The sequence below is a fragment of the Perca flavescens genome, chromosome 17, assembly GCF_004354835.1.
Source record: "Perca flavescens isolate YP-PL-M2 chromosome 17, PFLA_1.0, whole genome shotgun sequence".
NCBI classification, from domain to species: Eukaryota; Metazoa; Chordata; class Actinopteri; order Perciformes; family Percidae; genus Perca; species Perca flavescens.
In genome coordinates this window covers 20,308,428-20,327,874 of record NC_041347.1, presented here as the reverse complement: position 1 = coordinate 20,327,874, position 19,447 = coordinate 20,308,428, and the positions used below count along the sequence as shown (strand labels likewise).

The following is a 19,447-nucleotide window of genomic DNA, read 5'->3' as shown; positions in this document are numbered from 1 at the left end:
AATAATTAGATCTATAATTATGAAGAGAATTCCTCTGTTTAATTTTTTCTTAAGGCTCTGTGACACTGTCTGGCGTAAATGACCCATCCTGCTTTCTCACGCTCTAAAGAGCTCATCCAGATGTAATCAGACTTGGCTATGATATTATTAATAACTTAGGGGGAAAGGGGGTTACACTCTTCCACCCTGCAGCCCTCACAGCATCGCTCTCTTAACCCTTTCCAAAACAAGACAGGAGGTCTCGAAGGAGTAGAGTTCACGTGACAATGTGTGTGTGTGTGTGTGTGTGTATGTGTCTTAGAGTCAGTGAGAAGAGGATGGTTGATTTTCTCATTTTCTCAGACATTACAGGGAAGGATAGAGGGGGTGGGGGGGGACTTAAAAGACAGAAATTGAGTTGCAGTAGGAAACATGTCACAGATTTAAAAACCAATTCAAATGCCCACAAACTCAAACATTTAAAACAGTGGTCCAGGGTGAAGATTCTTATGGTGGGAGTTCCCACTAATTAGTCTGGAGATGCCACTCCTTTTCACAGAGCTGTGTAACCCCAGGTTAATCACAAGTGCTAAAATGATCATTCACAGTCGAGCACATCCTCATAACCAACATGGTCCCAAAGACTCCAAGGTTTTCTAAAACGTTTTCTTTGCCGTGTGATAATGATTTGATTTGATGTTGTAAAAGTGGGAGAGGAGGATGAACAGAAATCACAATTCAAAATGTCAAAATACATATCCTCATCTGTCATGATTTGAATATGGCAGGGCTTTTGTTGACAGATTAGACATACGAACATGGAGAGGGAGGGAGCTTATTTTAGAATTTATTTTCTGTCAAATAATGCACAGTGATTTAGTTAGTTACAGTATTAACATGTGTTACACCATGTTAATACTAGGTTACTAACAAATATATTACTTTTCGTTAGAGTGTACACCTTTCCTTGCATACTCCACTGCTTGAGACTCTGGTCTAGTCTTTATTCAAGGACTTTCATATAGCCCCGTGGGGCTTCTGGAAAGGAATGTGGATTTTCTGCAGTGCAAATGTCAAACACTTTATACTTCATATATGCAGAATCATCGTGGACGTTGACCCTGTTAAAACTCATAGCACTCGCAACAAAAATCAAGATTACAGTCACAGTACCACACAGTTTTGATGTTTCCAAACCCCCCACGCACTCTGCATGTAAACTGTCATGACCAGAATACAGAGAATAAATGTTGTTGAGCTCATCCTATATTTATATAATTTGATGAGCCAAAATTGGATTATAAGAACACACATGGAGCATTTGCATACTGCCCTGGCTTAAATTCAGTTACAATGAATTATGACTGAGCCAAATGAATGATGCCTTGTCCTGCACTCTATCTTGTGGCGACATTCATTATCTCTCACCGTTTTCCTCAGCCTTGACACAGATCTTCTGTCTTGCGGCCTGGCATGTCAACGGTGCTAGGTGTACAGGTTGCTAGTATTCACAATCAACACTATTGATCTATTGTTGCAAGTAATTGCAGAGAAAGTCAAGGCGATGGGATTACAATGCACTGCATCAAGGAAAGTGAAGAAAAGGAGGAGCATGAACAAATGATAATGACAAAGTGCTCAGCTGTGGGCAGCATAGCTATGAATAGCCATCCTTTACTGAGGTGGGATTACATTCAATTTAGAGGAACTTTCAGAGGCAAAGAGAAAATAGGTGTTAAACAGTAATCAGCAGGGTGTGTATTGAGGTTATAGTGATTTTAATTTAGGAAGCAAAATGTATAATACAAATGTATGTCAATTACACTTTACATGCGCATACAAAAAACATTGTTTGAAGGAACTATCATAATGTTATATTTGAGATTTAACAAAGTGCAACACACATCTGTTGCATATTACACGCATCAAAACACCTGCACCCACTACTTTCTATGTAAGCCCACACACCGCTGGATTGCAGGTTGACGCACGCACGCAGGCCACCTTCGCACTGTCAATGGAAGTAAATTTTTTACAAAAGCAGCAATTTTATCACATTTCGTGAGCTTAGAATTATAAGGTTCTATCTCCGTTTAGGGTAGTTCTGAGATATTGAGCATCAAAGTTTTTACATCCCAGCTATTTTGTGAGATGGAACCTTTTTATTTTATTAATAACTAACTAAGACAAATTTGTTTACAAAAATAACACCACACAGGCATTAATAAACACCTAAGGGATCAGATTATGTCAAAAACTCAATTTCGGCCAAAAGTGGAGATAGAACCTTTTAAGTCTCAGCTCACAATGCTCCCCGAGCCAACACATCCTGGTTACTGTACAGTATCTAAACTACCTCCTCTGTCTGCATGATGGCATGCATGCTAGAAGCGTCACTTGACGTGCATCAAATATCTCAACACTCCCCAACACGATATGTGTGTTGCACCAAAGCCATTTTTTAAAAAGAGAATTAAGGCATATATCTTAAACTTTCACCACCAAATCTACTGCAAACCTAAAACAGATGTGACTGGAATTTGACAAATGCTAATGATCATGTTCACAGACTAAGACTGAATATGATGTGCATTATATTAAGTGGGCATGATAACAGCAGATAAGTTACAATATGATGCAACATCTATGCTCAATACCAATTTTCTTTAAAGAAAATTGTACTTGCTGTCAGGCCTCTGTTGGATTGCATTAAATTTCCCAGGTGTTTTTGTCTACTCCCTGTATACAGTATGCACTTGTGGGTTTCATGTTGCATGCATTTCCAGTCCACCATAGCATGATTGTTATAGCTCCAGTGGTCATCCCACTGGAACAACACACTGCCCAATTCTTCAAAACCTTTCACAGACAACATCATTGCATCTCTACAGCACTGCATGGGTTGTTATGTGCATCCAGAAAGATGTGAAGCTAATGGTCGGCAACCCATGAGCATTAAGACATTCATCTGTGCCCTCACTTCAGGATAACTAGATCCCTGAGTCTCACCGCAATTTAGTCAAGCCTCCAAATAATACGTTTACCTAATGTTGTGCGCTGCAGGCTCCCTACATATCTTATTTCCCACTGCCCCACACTCCCACACGTCAAAACACTCTATTGCTCACTGCATAGTGGGCAATGATGTCTAACCGCCCACTCTCGTTGCTTAGGGGTCAAATTTGAAGGCTACTCTAATAATTTCTCTCTAGACCTATTTCCATTTATTGGGCCCTCAGTCTACCTTGGAGTAATTTGCCCACATCCCCCCTACAGAAAAAAACATTTCATTAAGTAAGACATAATAGTGTAGGTTGTTTAAAAAAAAAAAAAAAAAAAATATATATATATATATATATATATATATATATATATATATATAACTTGTGTGGAACATGTGTGTTTGGAATCTGGTATCAGTGCATGTTTATGTGTATGTGCACACAGCAGCATGTGTGTGTTTATATCTACAGCATACTTGTGTGTATCTGTGTGTATGTGCATTTTCTCTGTGTATCTGATATATGTGTGTGCTTGTACAAGATGTCTGCATATCTGTGTATCCATACATCTGTGTCTGTATACATTTGTATGTCATGCTATGTGTTTGGGGTTCCAGCTCCAAGAAAGTGTCTTGAACTAAAAACAGTGTCAGTCTGTGTAATGAGGGCATTTCTCCTGAGGTTTGTCTCCTATTTTAAAGTGCTGCCAAACACTTGGTCTGCAGAGAAATAATTGTGGTGTCCGTGGGAGTGTGTTCAGTCACTCATGTGTGTGTACATGTAAATAAATACATGGAGTATATGAGTTTGTGCATTAGCACAGGTGTGCATTTTATGTGTGTATGTATGTTCATGGAGCCATATTTACATTACTAGTATTTGCCAGGTTATAAGACGTTTTAAAACTGTAAAATATTTCCTTGGCCAGAATCACCTCTCTGTGCAAAAATATCCTCACTCTCATAAACTTCTGTACTCACAAGGAAAGCTTAGGTTTGCTTTATCTAAAACTCTGTGAACAAATTGTCACATTGGGATGATGAGATAGACTGAAAAACTCAAACAAATTACCAAGCAGACTGATGAATTGTCTTCTAATATTACTACATGTCCCTGTGGCCGCAGTGCTCATTGGGGATCTCCAGATTTGTTTTGGGGTCAGATCTTATTTTTATTACTCCTACTGTATAACTGCACAATTAAAGTTGTGAAGTGGAAATGAGAACATTTGTTGCAAAAGATAATGATACTGGGAGAAACCCCAACGTTATTCTGAAATAATTACCATAAACTGCTGTCAACAAAGTGAAGCACTGAACTCTAAAAGTCACTATGTGGCTCAGCTAGATGGAATATGGGATTTTGACATGTTTTGTTAAAAAAATTTCTGCCTCCCCCAACCCAATTTCATCTAAAAAAGAAAGGAAACATTATGAGATTCAGGTGTGGGTTAGAGGTCCATTGCTCTGATGAAAACCCACATGGTTCCAACAGAGATCTGTCGAGGTGAGACATATTCTGATTGAAAGAGACTACAGAGGTGTTGAGGCTCAAAACACTGAACATGACAAGAAAAGGAATTTTGAAAGAGCCAGGTCTCCATCAATCACCGGCATAAAAATTGAAAAAAAAATGGAAAAGGTTTAGCACTGTTTCTGTTCTTTTAAGGACTGGGTATTCTGTAAGGATTGCGGCAATAGCACTGTAGCCTACATTATTTAAGGAGGTGTCAAAGAAGTGTAGCGTAACAGTGATGCATTCTGGGCATTCAATGTTATCTAGCCACAATAAGAAAATTGCCACAGTGTCTCCTTGAGGATTCTTTTCAGCAGCGAGTTAAAAGGGTTAGAGTGAGGGTTAACAGAAATTTTGCTTTCCTCCCAGCGTAGTAGACTTCTAGCAGCGAGGAGTGAGGCAGAGGGATTGCGAGGTGCGCTAGCTAACTAATTTTTGTCTCATTTGGGGTCTGATAAAACAGTAAATTCATCAAATTCAGTGCCCCATATTGCTATTTGCCAAGCTACTGTAGCTGTAATATTTTGCGGGACCCACGTGAGAGTGGTTTCCATGGAAACGCAGTCGTCAAGGCTTTCATCCCTATTTGTCAATCTGCATGAGGAGAAAAGGCTGTACTCGTACGGCTGTACTTGTTTGGTTGTCATGACTTTGCAAGTGATTGATGTCCTGTCACTGTTAAAATGCTCATCCTCAAAGTATTTTCCTTGAAAGTGTAGAGAGAGCGGACGGCTATTCGTTTGAGTTCAGTGGAGCGGACAGCTTCAGAAAGTTCAAACAGAGAGATGTTATTGCTACCTCATGACATTTCATACAATTCTGACACAGCTGCAAAATGTATGTAACGGGAAAACTGACAAAACATTAGTTTGTCCATGGAAAGATACTACAGAGGAAATGAATGCCCGTATTGCTGCCCGTTTAATGTTTATCTTACATTACATGGACGCTCCATGGAACAATGCTTCTGTGGACAAACAAGACACAATACTATACAGAAGGATATCAGGGGTATCTGTTGTCTTTTGTCACAGTTGATAATTTACCTTAACTCAAAGAGCAATCAGTAACTCAAGGGGTTCAACTAATAAAAAAAACACTGAGCATAGTTAAGTCATACTCCTGACCTTAAACCAATTAAAACGCTGTAGCATGACTTGAGAGTAGCCATCCATGCAAGGTATTCCAAAAATAACAATTATCTTCAACTGCTGTGTAAAGACTGATTGTTCAGAATGCCTCCTAATTGTTTTGCAGGCCTGATCAGCGGCTAAAGAAACATTTTCATGCAAGTAATTAATTAATAATAATATTGCCAACAAAAAGTCACAAAGCATAGAAATGTTGCTGAGCATGTATAATGCATAAAAATTTGCTGTTTTATTATTCTGATTGCTTGAGGGTATTAACTGTCTTAATGTGACATTGCTTATGTGTATTCTCCTTTCCAGCTCTAACAAATGTGAAGCTGTGGGCCATTGACCGACAATGTTTTCAGACGATCATGATGAGGACAGGTCTCATCAAGCACACAGAGTATATGGAGTTTCTGAAAAGGTGAGAAAGCCTATTAACTGTCCTACAATGACAGATATATAGTCCAGAATGGGGCTTTGATCTAAAATCCAGTGAATGAATTAACTAAATGAATTCAGGGGAATATGTGTGAGCTGTTCCTCAGAAGATTCCTTACTCCTCATTTTTGCCTATAAATGATATAACTCACAATGAAATGCTGGTGCGTCACTAAAGGTGCCATTCATCCCACTGGAAAAATACCTTGTACCTGTAACATCTTTCTTTAGTATCCCTATCTCTATCAGAGAGCCCTACACTCTAACCACCAGAAGCATATTATCACTTAAAAGGCTGGCATGGAGTATAGGATAAAAGAAAGACTCATCAAAAGACAGAGGGAGAGCAGTGTGCGGTGATCAAGATGCATGAGATGCAAATGCAGTATAAATCTCTCTTGCTCCCTATCTCTGTTTGACTTTCCTGTTTTTCCGTATCCACTTTGGTCTTCATCAAGCCACTTAGGAAAATTATATCACATCTTTCCTCTATTTCATATACCACTTTATTTTCTCATAAGAAGCTGCTCTATTGTTTTCTAACTTCCTCTCATATATGCAGGCCACTGTATTTCCGTGTGTGTATTACTTCAGTCCTCAAATAATAAAAGCACACACTCTGACACTATTTGACAGAGTCGTTTCAAGGCAGGCAGGAATCCAGCTTTCACTTGACATTTCACATAAATCCTCATACCTAAACTACCGAAAAGGTCATATGTTAACACCTTCCAAAACGAGTCCTGACTATTCCAAAATTTACTCCTACTACTGCACTGGCTATTCAAAACATGCCTATATGGGTGCCTGGGTAGCTTACCTGGCGGAGCAGGCGCCCATTTATAGAGGTTTACTCTAAATTACTATATATATATATACAAATAAATAAATACATGCCTATTTGGAACGGGCTAAATGCTTGGCCTCCTGTATTGCTGCTTGTAGCTTTCCAAATAATTTATAGATGGCTCTCAAAGCACTTAATATGCAACTTAACTATACTACTGACTTACTGTGTACTTCTACTTCATAGTAAAACATTTTACTACTACATTTACATGACAGAGAACGTTGCAGATTCAGATTCTACTCAGAAAATATCACAATTAAAATATGATGCATTATTATTCATAAAACTATCCAGCATTATATAATTGATATGTCCACCTTGAAGTACATTTTGCTGATAATGCCTCTCATTTTACTTTAAGTAAGGATTTGAAAGCAGAACTTGTACTGTGCTGTCACAGGCGGTTTAACCATATGGGTAAAGGGCGGCTCATCTAGAGATTCGGTGTGTCCCCTTTTTTTTTCGTGTAGGGGTCGCACATCTAGGTAGTATTAGGCGATGTGGCCCGGGCTACATAGCTAATGTTGGGAAAGATCACAGACATTGTCACTTTCACCTCTTCACTTAGACCTGAGGGCTGGGGTATACTCAATCAGAACTAGTTTACAGCAGTATAACCATTTACAATAACCAATATACTATTTCTCCCTTTGCTTCTGAGAGTGGACTGTAATTTTTCACAGTAATGCATGATATTGCCGTTTAGGGAAACATAAAAAAAACTTTAAGCGTTTGACCATAATACAAAAACAGTTGAGAACAGTCTCCCTGGATAGTTTCATAGTCTGAGATTTGCAGGTCAGTCACAATAAAGCCAATTAAATCTCTGCTGTATCTACAGTACCCTTTCACCATGAAGGAATATTCTATTGATCTTACTTTCATGTCCTAAGACTGAAGCTATTTAAGTGATGGCTTTGACTAAAAAAAAGACATTGTCTATCTCTTTAATGAGTATTTGAGCATGTAGCCTACTGTATGGCAGTTCTTGCCTCTCAGCAGCTCTTATATAACAGTCCAACAGATAAGTCAATATTTAATAGATGTACATACATATTGCTTGGTTTGGGCTCACTCTGTGTGTTTGGTTGATAAAGGGGTATCGGGGTGGGGGTTGCTAGCATTACTAGCAACTAGCAACATCTAATGAAAGAGCTGTAGTATATTTAATGTATAAGAACAAACACATGCTGGACCCTGAGTCTCCCACCCACAGTTAAAATGCTGTGAAATGATATATTTGTTGTTACAAGTTGTGGAGGAGGAAAACAGATGAAAAACTAACAGAGAAATCCCACATGGTATAACATACAGGAAGTGAGTTTGCTTGAGAAGACCTTTTTTATTACCTCTTACTAGCATGTATTTGTAATCCCTCAAACACATTGCTCCAGGAAGAGTAACTGCGATGGTAGTGTCTAATGAACTGACAAACATTCCTAAGTTTACAAAATGCATATAGCTGTGAATTGATATTTTTAAAGGCAGGTGGGCTTTGACTCTACCCTCTCCCTCTGACTCTACTTTAGATAAAAGTCTACCATAAGGCATGAAAAAAGATGCCATCTGCCCAAAGATAAATGAAAAAACATGGAAATGGAGCATGGGAAAGCATTATAATTATACACTGCATTTATCTATATTATTATTTTTACTACTATTATAATGTTACTGCTGCTACATTGCACATATGTGTACATGTTGTTCATACATTGTTCATATTACATAGCCATTTTTATTCCGCTCTTATAAGGTAACTGCTAATACACTGCACACATTTATATTTAATTTATATTACTCTAAACCACCTTCTGTAAACCAACTGTACACTACTGTCTACACTGCACTATATTTCTTGTCCTGTCTATACTTGAATATTACATTGCACTTTTCTTCTCTTTTTGCACTTCTGATTGGAAGCAAACTGCATTTCGTTGTCTTTGTACTTGTACTCTGCACAATGACAATAAAGTTGAATCTAATCTAATCTAAAATTAATCAAACCCCTTCATCAAAGAAGTGTTGGTTTTTCTAGGTGTTTGCAAGATTACCACAGAAATTATTTGTAGTCTTTATTCACGGTCGCATAGTGCTAGGAGTGTAATGATGTTAGAATGTTTCAAATGATCAAAAACACTACATTAGTGAAACCGCACTTCCCCGTTGGCCTTGTATAATTAATTAATTTCCTGTAACACAATTAAGTTGTTGAATTTGATGAAAGTTTGTTGAAAATTTACTAAAATAGAGTCTTTTTGTTTATGTTGACAGCTCCGCAGCTCGAGGGATTGAAACTCCATAGAGTAGGGTCATCCGTTCACTGCCTAGCTGGTTAACTAGTGCCTCTGTTGAAGAAGCAACAACACAAGGATCAATACAGTGGCTAGGGCCTTGGTCGGGGGCCAAGACAAGATGCTTCATGGGCGATAAGTCCTTTGTTCACCAACATTGGTTATTTTCTCTCCCCTTGATAAACATTAGGCCAGTTTTATTTAGTTGGCTTGATAACAGGCAAATAGCGTTCATTGATGCTGCCGGGAAGCAAACAAAGCAAACATTAGAGCCTCATGCTGGTGTATTCACCCTTAGGATCTGATTCCCTGCTGTGTAACCTGATACGTTGCCGAGTACATGCTGAAATATTTATATTGCACATACTGTAATACAATATACAAGCCAACTCTCATAGCATAATATAGATTTTTATGTCTTTCTGTTGCCTCTACGTATGTTGCTCACTTCAGATCAAAGGTCTGCTTCTATTCTAGTCAACTCTTTCAAAGTTTTTTTATCCGAAAACCAAAGACTTAAGGCTGGGTTAGGCAGGAAGTTTGTCTTTGGCGTCATTGGGCAAACATTCCATAACCTTTTAGCATATTGTAAAGTGGTGTGAGAAACTCCTGCAACTCCTCTTGGCTCTGTTTACAGGCTTTAGAAAATTTAGCCCTTGACGGGAAACTTTGGCCAATCACAAGTCATTTCAGAGAGCGAGTGCTCCTATTAGCTATTCTACAAATGCAGATGCAAGTGCACTTCCCTTCAGATGGTCAAAACCCGATTCAATGGTGGAAAATCATGCAGAAAGCGTTTCTATTCCAGCATTGGCAACAACTGCCTACACTGCAAAGCAACCCAAAAAAGGAAGACAGACTTATAAAAAAGAGAGTCTAAAAGAGAGACTCACAATAAACGCAATATATACGCTATATAATATATATATATATAGTGTCATATATGCTCATACTTAGACTTAGACACCAACACAGCATCAGGATCACAATCGTGCATATGCCCGTGCAGGTTGCTCGTCCGGTGGGAGGGGCTTAGGACAGAGAGGGGAGAGCTGCAAAAGAAGGGCTGTATTTTCAAATTCTGGTGTCTTTTTTCCTTTCCCAGAAAACTGTCAACCCCAGCTTTAAATCAGCAATAAATGCAATATGTTTGAAACTATTCTTCGATCTCAAAGCCCTTTTTTCCCCTTCTCCTACAGCGTTCCCACATTCCACGACCTGCAGGAAGATATTCTGAGCAAGCTTGCCGATGTCCTTGAGGAGGTAAGTGCCTTTTTCAAAGCCTGTGACATCTGCAGCACAAATCAGATATCTCCACACATCTTACTAGATTATTAGATTGTTGCTCTTTAGTTGCTCTTTTAAAACTTAAAAACAGCTTATTTTTCAAAATGGATAGCAGTTGTAACATGATTAAGACATGGAAAATCATTGGTATGTCCTTTTAACTACAGAATGTTTTCTTTACTCTGAGTGTGCATTTTGAGATGTTTCCCAAATTTTCTACCCATCTGCACACCACTTCGTTTGATGTTTTTTCCAGCATAATTTAGTTATGCAAACACATTCTCATTTACACTTTGATGTGTGCTGCTAACATTGAGGCTTTCAATATGTTGAATTGCATTAAAATATGGCCTTTGCCTACTTTTTCTTTTAGGTTATTCAATGATAGTGTATATGTGCAATCATTTGTATTTAAGATAAATTACTTCCAGATCATTTTGCTTTTAAGAGATTAGAAAGGACTTTAATTATGAAAACTTGTTGCAGAATTTTTGAATCTTAAGACTTGAGGAATGGATTGGATTGTAATGTTTACGCTGGTTTGGGTAGGAGTTTCTAGCTGTATAGCCTACAAAAACAGGCATAGGGAAGCTTTATTTTAATAAGACATATACATTAGCTCTTCAATATAAATATAAATAATTACAAGCACCCCTTAAATGGTGACTATCGTTACTCTCAAGAACTTACACAATGACACATTTTTCTACAATTACTTCCCGAACACTGAAACTACAGAAAAGAAAAAAAAAGTTGTTAAGTTGTTTAACCTCATTAGTGAACATGTCATTGACTAAATAGACCATATCATGTCATATCATCTTTGCATCACATATCTTCATAGTTGAACTTGAGCAATAATAATTGATTTATCCATATAGCCTAACCAGTGGCATTTTAGGTGGAAAAGATTATGTGGCAACAGCTACTTTGCACAGATGCAAATCAGAAAATTATAAAATGTTAAATGAATGCACTATTTCACATTTCCTACACCGTTCAACACAGGTGATAATTCCATTGAGCACATATCGTGACCCGTTCTCCTTAATTTGCTGTTCAATCCCTGTTTGTATGATGTCAGTTTGGGTAACCTTAAAATAAAAAATAAAGGTAAAATATATGAAGGCAGATATAGTGCAATATGTGAGAGCGTTTAGACTTTATGTGAGCACTTGTAGAATACAATAGATGCTTGAAATCCTGAAAGCCTGTTCTTGACGTAACTAAAGTAACATAGATACCAGGAAAAACACACCGGAAGCATAAAAGCGTCCTCTCTCACAAGCTAATAGTTAGCAGTTAGCCATTTTTTTTCTAGAGAATCACTCCAGTTAAATCTGACTATTCTTATCCAGCGGTTTGGTTTATAACAATATCCTGTGGCTGGTGGGTACCGAGGGGTTTCATCTAAAATTTTTCTTCAAAATGCAGACTTAAATTTGTGCTGTCAAAGACAATCCACATTGTTCATGGTGACTGCAGTTAACGGTACTATCTTCTAACTTCTGACAACTATGAGCAAACGACTACACTACTTGGTAATTAGCCAATCAAACTGTAGGACGAGGCAACAGATAATCAGCCCCATGTGGCATTAAAGGCTTTGGGCATGTGTAATTCTGTTTTACCACAGTCCCGGGAACTTGACATTGCAGATGCTATCCACTCATGACAGGCAATCGAGCCAAGCACATTTAAAGCACCACTTACAGTAAATACTATTATATCAGCCACTTACCTTTATTGAAAGAATATGATAAATAACAACAGCAACTGAGGATGTATTAGGCTACGTCATGCATTAATCCAGAATTACTTAGTTACTAAGTATCACTACAACCCTTTTCTGCTGCCACCAGGTGGGTTTAGATAGCCAATAGGCCTACAAATAGGACCCCAGGTTATATTATATTAAATTTGGGTACCTCAACTTTATAAACATACACATAGTTATCATTTAACATGACTGTACCATGTTTTAGTTCATAAGTAGAGATCTGCTGTGTGCCATTTTATATACCGATCAATATTGCACCATGCAAAAGCTACTGGATATGAACATAGTGCTATCAATTGATTGTTACACTGCTGTGTCATTTTATATTTTTGTAGCATGGCAGTATATAATTGTCAGTGCCATTGCACAGTGTTTGAGCGTGAGCGTACACATAACAACCTCTATGGCGATGGTCAACTCCATCAAGGAAAAGAAAGAGATTGTGGGCAAGTACATTGGATAAGGGAGGCTCCAAGCTATACCACCCACATCAAAAAGGTGAATTGGATATTGCAAAATGGAAGACACATGGCTAAATGGAGCTGTGGGTAATGCAAGCAGACATAAAGCAGTTTCACATATTTGGGAATTTCAAGATCTCCGTTTGTGCCTTATAACTAATCTGAATTTATTTATTTATTTTGTCAGCATGTAAAAACAAGCCTGTGGGATGATCTACGGCACAGCTCTTGTGAACCACACTCTCTCAGATAACCTTCACATCCTTATGATCAAATCTTCTCTAACCAGAGTGCAAACTATTTTGCCAGCAATTAAATGAATAAGATAATCATTTAGCGTTGGTGCAGGGACAACATGTGTGAGTGAGCTGAGAGAATGCACACAATGTTCACCCTGTGAAAATTAGATGTTTTGCATGGCATTCTAGACATGCCTATACATGTACTCTGATTAATGTGTTTGCACTGTTGGCTGAGGGAGATATTAGTGTTGGGAAGTTTATTCAATTTGTATTTATTAGCTTCATAGACTGTTGATTCCCTTCACCCCACAATCAACCAATCAGTGGTGCGTGATATTTGACATGGCCCATCCAATGTTTTTTCTATCTTTTTAAAGATAAGTTAATGTTGTTCCTTGTACGTGCAGAGGTCCTATAGTTTGGTGGTGCTGGGTCACATAATGGCTAAATCCATCATGCTGTCCTGTGTCTTGTCCTCTACTATAATAACTCATTTTGGTCTGCAATTGATTTTTGATTAGATAGTTTTAGATAGATAGATTTCCTCTCCTTAGAACATGCTTGAGAAAAAAGGCTACATTATATAAATAAATAAATGGATCTGAACTGCAGCTTTTAACATGCTCTGCTTCTGTGTGACGCACAGTAGACATGAATCACACAAACACTGCTCAGTGTGAATTAAGACGTAAGGTACCTTTCCTAGATGAAATGATGTGAGAATAGAAACCTGGCAAATGTCAACTGCAGTGTGGAATCTGCTAATGATCTAACAAGAGATAGTGAGCTATGGCTTCAGTCTAGGCTTGCTGCAGCATATTGTGTATTTTGCTGGGAAGTGAAGATTCTACCAGGACTTGCATTATGAAAAACAAAAACTGATACATGTTAGCCCGAGGTCCTTATCAGGGTTTACACAAACTCCTGTAACAGGCACTTTATTAAGTATGCGGATGATACTGCCTTGGTTAGTCTCCTATATGACCAGGAAGAGGAGCACGGGCCAGTTCTTGACTTTTTTATTGACTGGTGTAAGAAGTCAAACCTGATCTTAAATACTTCTAAAACAAAGGATATGTCAATCAATTTTAGAAGAGCACAGTCCCCTAAATCCACTCTTATACATGGGGATCCTTTAGATAATGTCACAGAGTACAACTACCTCAGCATGGTGCCCGACCACAAACTTAAATGGGACATATGGACTGACAGATTAAATACTAAGTCCCAACGAAGAATGTTCTTTTTAAGAAAACTGTTGTCCTTTAATGTCAGCAGCAGTGTTCTTCAAACGTTCTACTATGCCTTTGTCGAAAGTGTTCTCTCCTTTGGCATTATTTGTTGGTTTGGCAATGCCAATGAAGCACAGAAAAAGTACATCAGGAAAATAATAACAACATCAAGTAAACTGTCAGGTATTCCATTTATGGAAAGTGTATATAAAAACAGAATACTGAGGATGGCAAATAGCATTGTGGGTAATCAGAGGCACCCCCTTGCCCCCTCATTTGAATTGCTGCCTTCAGGACGACGATATTGTGCTCCTCTGTTTACAAAAAACAGATCCAAGTTCTCCTTTGTTCCACAGGCTATCAAACTCCTTAAATATCTAATAGTTAACGAAGGTCCTGTACGGTAATAAGGTCTTTATTTATTTATGTATCGTTATCCAGCTGGTCTGGAACCATACTTAATCCATACAACCTCCCCCCCCCCTCCATACAAGTGCCCTGGTTTATGAGTAATAACATCTACATGTTACAGTCTTCTTTTTGTCTTTTTCTTTTCTATTTTTTTGATTAATGTCGTTAAAATGCCTTATGATGTGATTTCTGCTGCAACCTAATTTCCCCATGGGGACAATAAAAATAAACAAACAACAGGGTTTATCAGTGACTCCTTGTGCTTTATATCTTACAAATCACTTCACTATACCCTTGAAGCAAATATATTCCTTATTTGGCACTAAAGGTTATTTTTCAACGCAAAGAGTGAATGTGTGTGTGAGGTGTATTTCTATCTATGTGTGTTGGCCTTGTGCATGGTGACCAGTCCAGATGCTGTGCTTAACCAATGCATGCTGGGATAGGCTCCGGCACCCACAACCCTGAACAGGATTACTTGGTATAGAAAATTGATGGATGTTTGTGCTAATTTTACTCTTGGAAAGTAGGTGTGATTTGCTTTCAAATCTGATGCAGTAGTGTTCATTTATTCACTCTTTTTTTTAACCTGCTCATTCATGTTTAAGGTCACAGGGTGTATCCAAGCAAGCAGTGGGTGGAAGGTAGAGAAACAGACTGGACAGCTTACCTGTCTGTGGTATTAACAAGAACATGTCTTTGTTATTATTATCTCACTGCACCTTATTTAGCATTACTTCCTCTGCAGAGTACTTTTGGTCACTGGTGAGAGAGGTCTCAATCCCAATGTGAAAAAGAAGAGAAAACAACGTGTGAAGAAAGTGTGCTTGAATAACACTTCTCGTCTCTGGTCTTTTCTTCTGACAGACACATTATGGAGATGGAGAGTACATCATCAGACAGGGGGCTAGAGGAGACACCTTCTTCATCATCAGTAAGGGAAAGGTGAGAACAGTGCCTCTAGCCTACCACCTAAATAATCATCAAAACATCAACAACGCAGAGCAGAGCATCGTGCCACACATGGCAAAAGACACCTATCTTTGAAGCAAAGTGGAAGTATTTTTGGGTGGAAGATGTCATCAATCATCTTGAGATAAGGTAGATGCCGCCTCTGTCATCATCTCTTGTACATGCTCTGGGAGCATCTAGGAAGGCGAATGGAGTCACTTTCATTTCACCTTTCTGTCATCAACACTGGCTTTCACACCGAGTGCAGATGACACACTGTCCCCTCCGACATCAACACTGTTGGTGGTCTTTCATGTGCTTGTATTGTTAACATGTTTTGATGCCGCTACTCTTCCTCCTAATTTTCTCCCTGCTCGTCATCCATATCTTCTTTATCCTTTTCCTGATGCTCCGTTCACTGTTCATGTTTCTCCTCCACCGCCCCTCATTCTCCTCATCATCATTATTGTATGTACTTTTGTTAACAACATAATAATGAAAAGTTTTAACAGTCTTTTAAATCCACAAACGGTAAGATTTGAACTTACTAAATATATCCATCAAATTCCCCCTCAAGTCCCATTCTTTTTTAACAGTTCATATGTCCAGGATGTAATTGTCATTGTAAATGATGAAGATAGATGTCCCATCTTTTTTACTCTCCTTTGACCCCAAACAGATACAAACCACTTCACAAGGTTGGCACAACTACATTACAAATAAATAAACACATGGACGCAGACATGAACACACAAACACACAAACACACAAACACGCACGCACGCACGCACGCTCTTCTTCTCTTTGCTTTTTCATGCTCTCACATGATAATAATAGATCTTTAATAATTATGCTGTCATGCCGGTGTTGGGAGCATTACAGTGTGCTGGTGCTGGATAAGCTGCAACCACTGCGCAGAACTGAGTAATGGATGAAGACAAGATCCTTCATTAGGCAAAAAACGACCATCTCCATTCACTTTCTCTAAAATCTTCTCAAGTGCCATTACTTTGATTTGTAAAGTCTTCCGGCACAGCACAGTGCCATCGCTCACATGTCATCTAGCTAATGAAGTGGTCAGTGCCGCCTCCCAGATCCTCCCAGAGATGGCAGTCATCTATTTGTAACAGACTACCCATACACAGAGACATCTGTCACACCGGGTTTGTAATAGTGTGATTAACCTGCCATCTTGAGAGATTAAACATGCCACCTTCTTTTGGAATGATGTGTAAATGAAATGTACTTTCCTTTACCTGCCACACATCTTTATACTGTTATACATCACCCCTTATTTCTTCACTTTTTATTCCATCTTCCTCTCTGTCACACTACTCTTCTCTTCTCTAACTCTCCTCTGCCTGGCCTGGTTTCTGTCCTTTCACCAGGTTAATGTGACCAGGGAAGACTTGCCCAACGGAGAGCCTGTCTACTTGCGCAGCCTCGGAAAAGGGGACTGGTTTGGAGAGAAAGCACTGCAAGGGTAAGATTGTTTCTAATAACACTGCCTCTTCCAATTTAAATCTTCTGTTCTCCCGCTGTTTCTTTCTCCTTCACTGTCACCTACTTCTCTTCTAATTTTCACTTGCAACCTTTTTTAATATCCTCTCTCTTGTACTTGACATGTATCTATCCTTTCTAATTTGCTATCAATCAGCCTCCAGCTCCTATCTGTCCTTATTTTTTTTCCATCACTCACTTCTCCTGAGAGGCATGATAACTTGCTAAGTGTTTGGAAATTCTTAAAGCTGTGCACACATTGCACAACTTCAGGCCTGATTTACTGTAGCTGTTCCAGGCACGCTTTTGAGATTTGACACAAATATTCCATCTCTGAACCAAAGAAAACTTGTTAAGTTTGAACTTGTCAGAAAGAAAAAGTATCATAGAAATCCAAATGTTTTTTTATGAGATGGGATTTTTTCTGCAACTGAAAAAATATGTTGAGATCAGGTTTAAACAGCAAACATTTTTAAATGATTGGTTACGTATCGTATATTCCTAGCCAAAATTATTTAAACAGCATGAATATCTAAATATGCAGCTATTTTATCTCCAACTCCCTTTGCAGAATGTACAAATTAAGGCACACACATTTACTGTGGCATGCTCCTCTTTGTCAAGCTCTATTTGTGCCCCGATCAAAAGAAAAAAAAGTTTAGGTTCAACTGACAGTGTAGATTCCTCACAACCACATCAAGCAACAACCTGTCCGTGCTATCTTTTGCACACAGCAACACAGGGGAAAAGTAATTATTTATTATTATAATTAATATAAATAATATTATTTTAATTATTTGTGTTTGACAGTGGTATAGTATGCTCTCAGCTGGAGACTAATTTTAGTGAGACGATATTATCTTTATACTCTCTCTTTCTCTTGAGATTCATTTGTCTTTTCTTTTCACTTCCTGTCTTGGTTGCCAGCGCATCCTGATATCAAGGACATCTTAATGCTGTCCTTGACTGTAATAATGTATTATCACCAACTGTTATGAAACATTTGTGTTACGTATGTGAGCATAGTAACTGTGACTAAACATGTAATACACAGACATAAGCCAAGCATGAATAGTACAAACATCTATGTACGCCTGTGCCAGGAATTTCTAGGTGTGAATATGTACTGAGACAAGTTTGACCAGGCTGTATATACTTTAGGGATCCAATGATTTACAGCTACTGCTAACATTTGATGCCCTTGAATACTTTCACTGAAAGAACACTTCAGTGTAATAAAAATATTTTATATGGCTTCTGGCATCAAAGCCCAGGGCCCTGAAGTTTTATTTTTACTCTGCTGTTTGTCCTGTCTTGTCATGACTGTGAGCCTCAGTGCACATTGTATTATTAAAACAGAGGGAGGGGAGAGATAAAAAAAAAAAGTCTGGAGTGTGTTATGTCTGTGAGAGGTCAGGTATAAACAGAGAACATATGCTCTGAGAGAACATTTAAATGTGTGCAAGCACATAGCCAACAGTGTCAACATGAAAAGAAATGGAGATGTTGCCATCTTGTGGTCGCTGAATGTGAAAGCCACCTTAAATTAGTTTTCAAGCCCTAAACAATCACATGATTCACACCTCAAAAGCATATAGTAAACACTTTAAAACACAAAAGACACTTTAATTGAACCAAAGCAGTATCCTGTGAAAAATAAATGCCAGCTTATGTTTTGTCAAAACACACTATAAGTCATTCTTTTTATTTTCAAAAGGAACTCTACAGATGCTAGATGGGATGTTCAGGCGACAGCTGGAATTGCACAGATGTTTGGGCTTTACCCATATCTTAAAGCTAATGACCATAGGATATGAAAGATGACAAAGTATTAATATGCATGCAGAACATGTTAGGCACGGGAAGCTTGATCTCTTGGCAGTGGGAGGAGAAGGTTATTCCAAATATAAATTTGATCCTTCTACACTAATGAGACATAGAAACGTGCTGTTTGATGAAAGAGAGCATGAGACAAAGTATTCATTCATAATGGATTGAGGAGCAGCTGTGCTACATGTTGACGATGACCTATTTGCACACACACACACACACACACACACACACACACACACACACACACACACACACAAACACACACACATATATGAGAACACATCACACATATCCTTAAATGTATTCATATAGTTACATCAATACATTTGCTGTTTTGAAACGCTCTTTAAAACAGCTTTATTAAGAACATCTCATGCTTTTTTTAATCAAGAAAATCATATTCTTTCTACATCCCACTAAAACAAAGTGCTCTCCCCACCTCGGCATCTGCTGTTCATCGTCTGTTGTCACGAACGCCTTTTGTTTTGGAGTGTCTTGAGTGGGAGAAGCCTATTCAACTACATCTTTGATGGTCAAGC

At 38.4% G+C, this 19,447-nt stretch overlaps 1 protein-coding gene across 2 annotated transcripts in view; it reads left to right on the top strand.

Annotated features, from left to right (window-relative positions):
- The window catches only part of LOC114571723 (cGMP-dependent protein kinase 1), an 80,317-nt gene that overhangs the window by 44,314 nt on the left and 16,556 nt on the right, over positions 1 to 19,447 (top strand). For both annotated transcript variants that reach the window (XM_028602873.1, XM_028602872.1), the window contains exons 4-7: positions 5,948 to 6,053; positions 10,411 to 10,474; positions 15,492 to 15,569; positions 16,964 to 17,058. In XM_028602873.1, the coding sequence (XP_028458674.1) occupies positions 5,948 to 6,053; positions 10,411 to 10,474; positions 15,492 to 15,569; positions 16,964 to 17,058 (343 nt within the window). The remainder of the gene's footprint in view (positions 1 to 5,947; positions 6,054 to 10,410; positions 10,475 to 15,491; positions 15,570 to 16,963; positions 17,059 to 19,447) is intronic.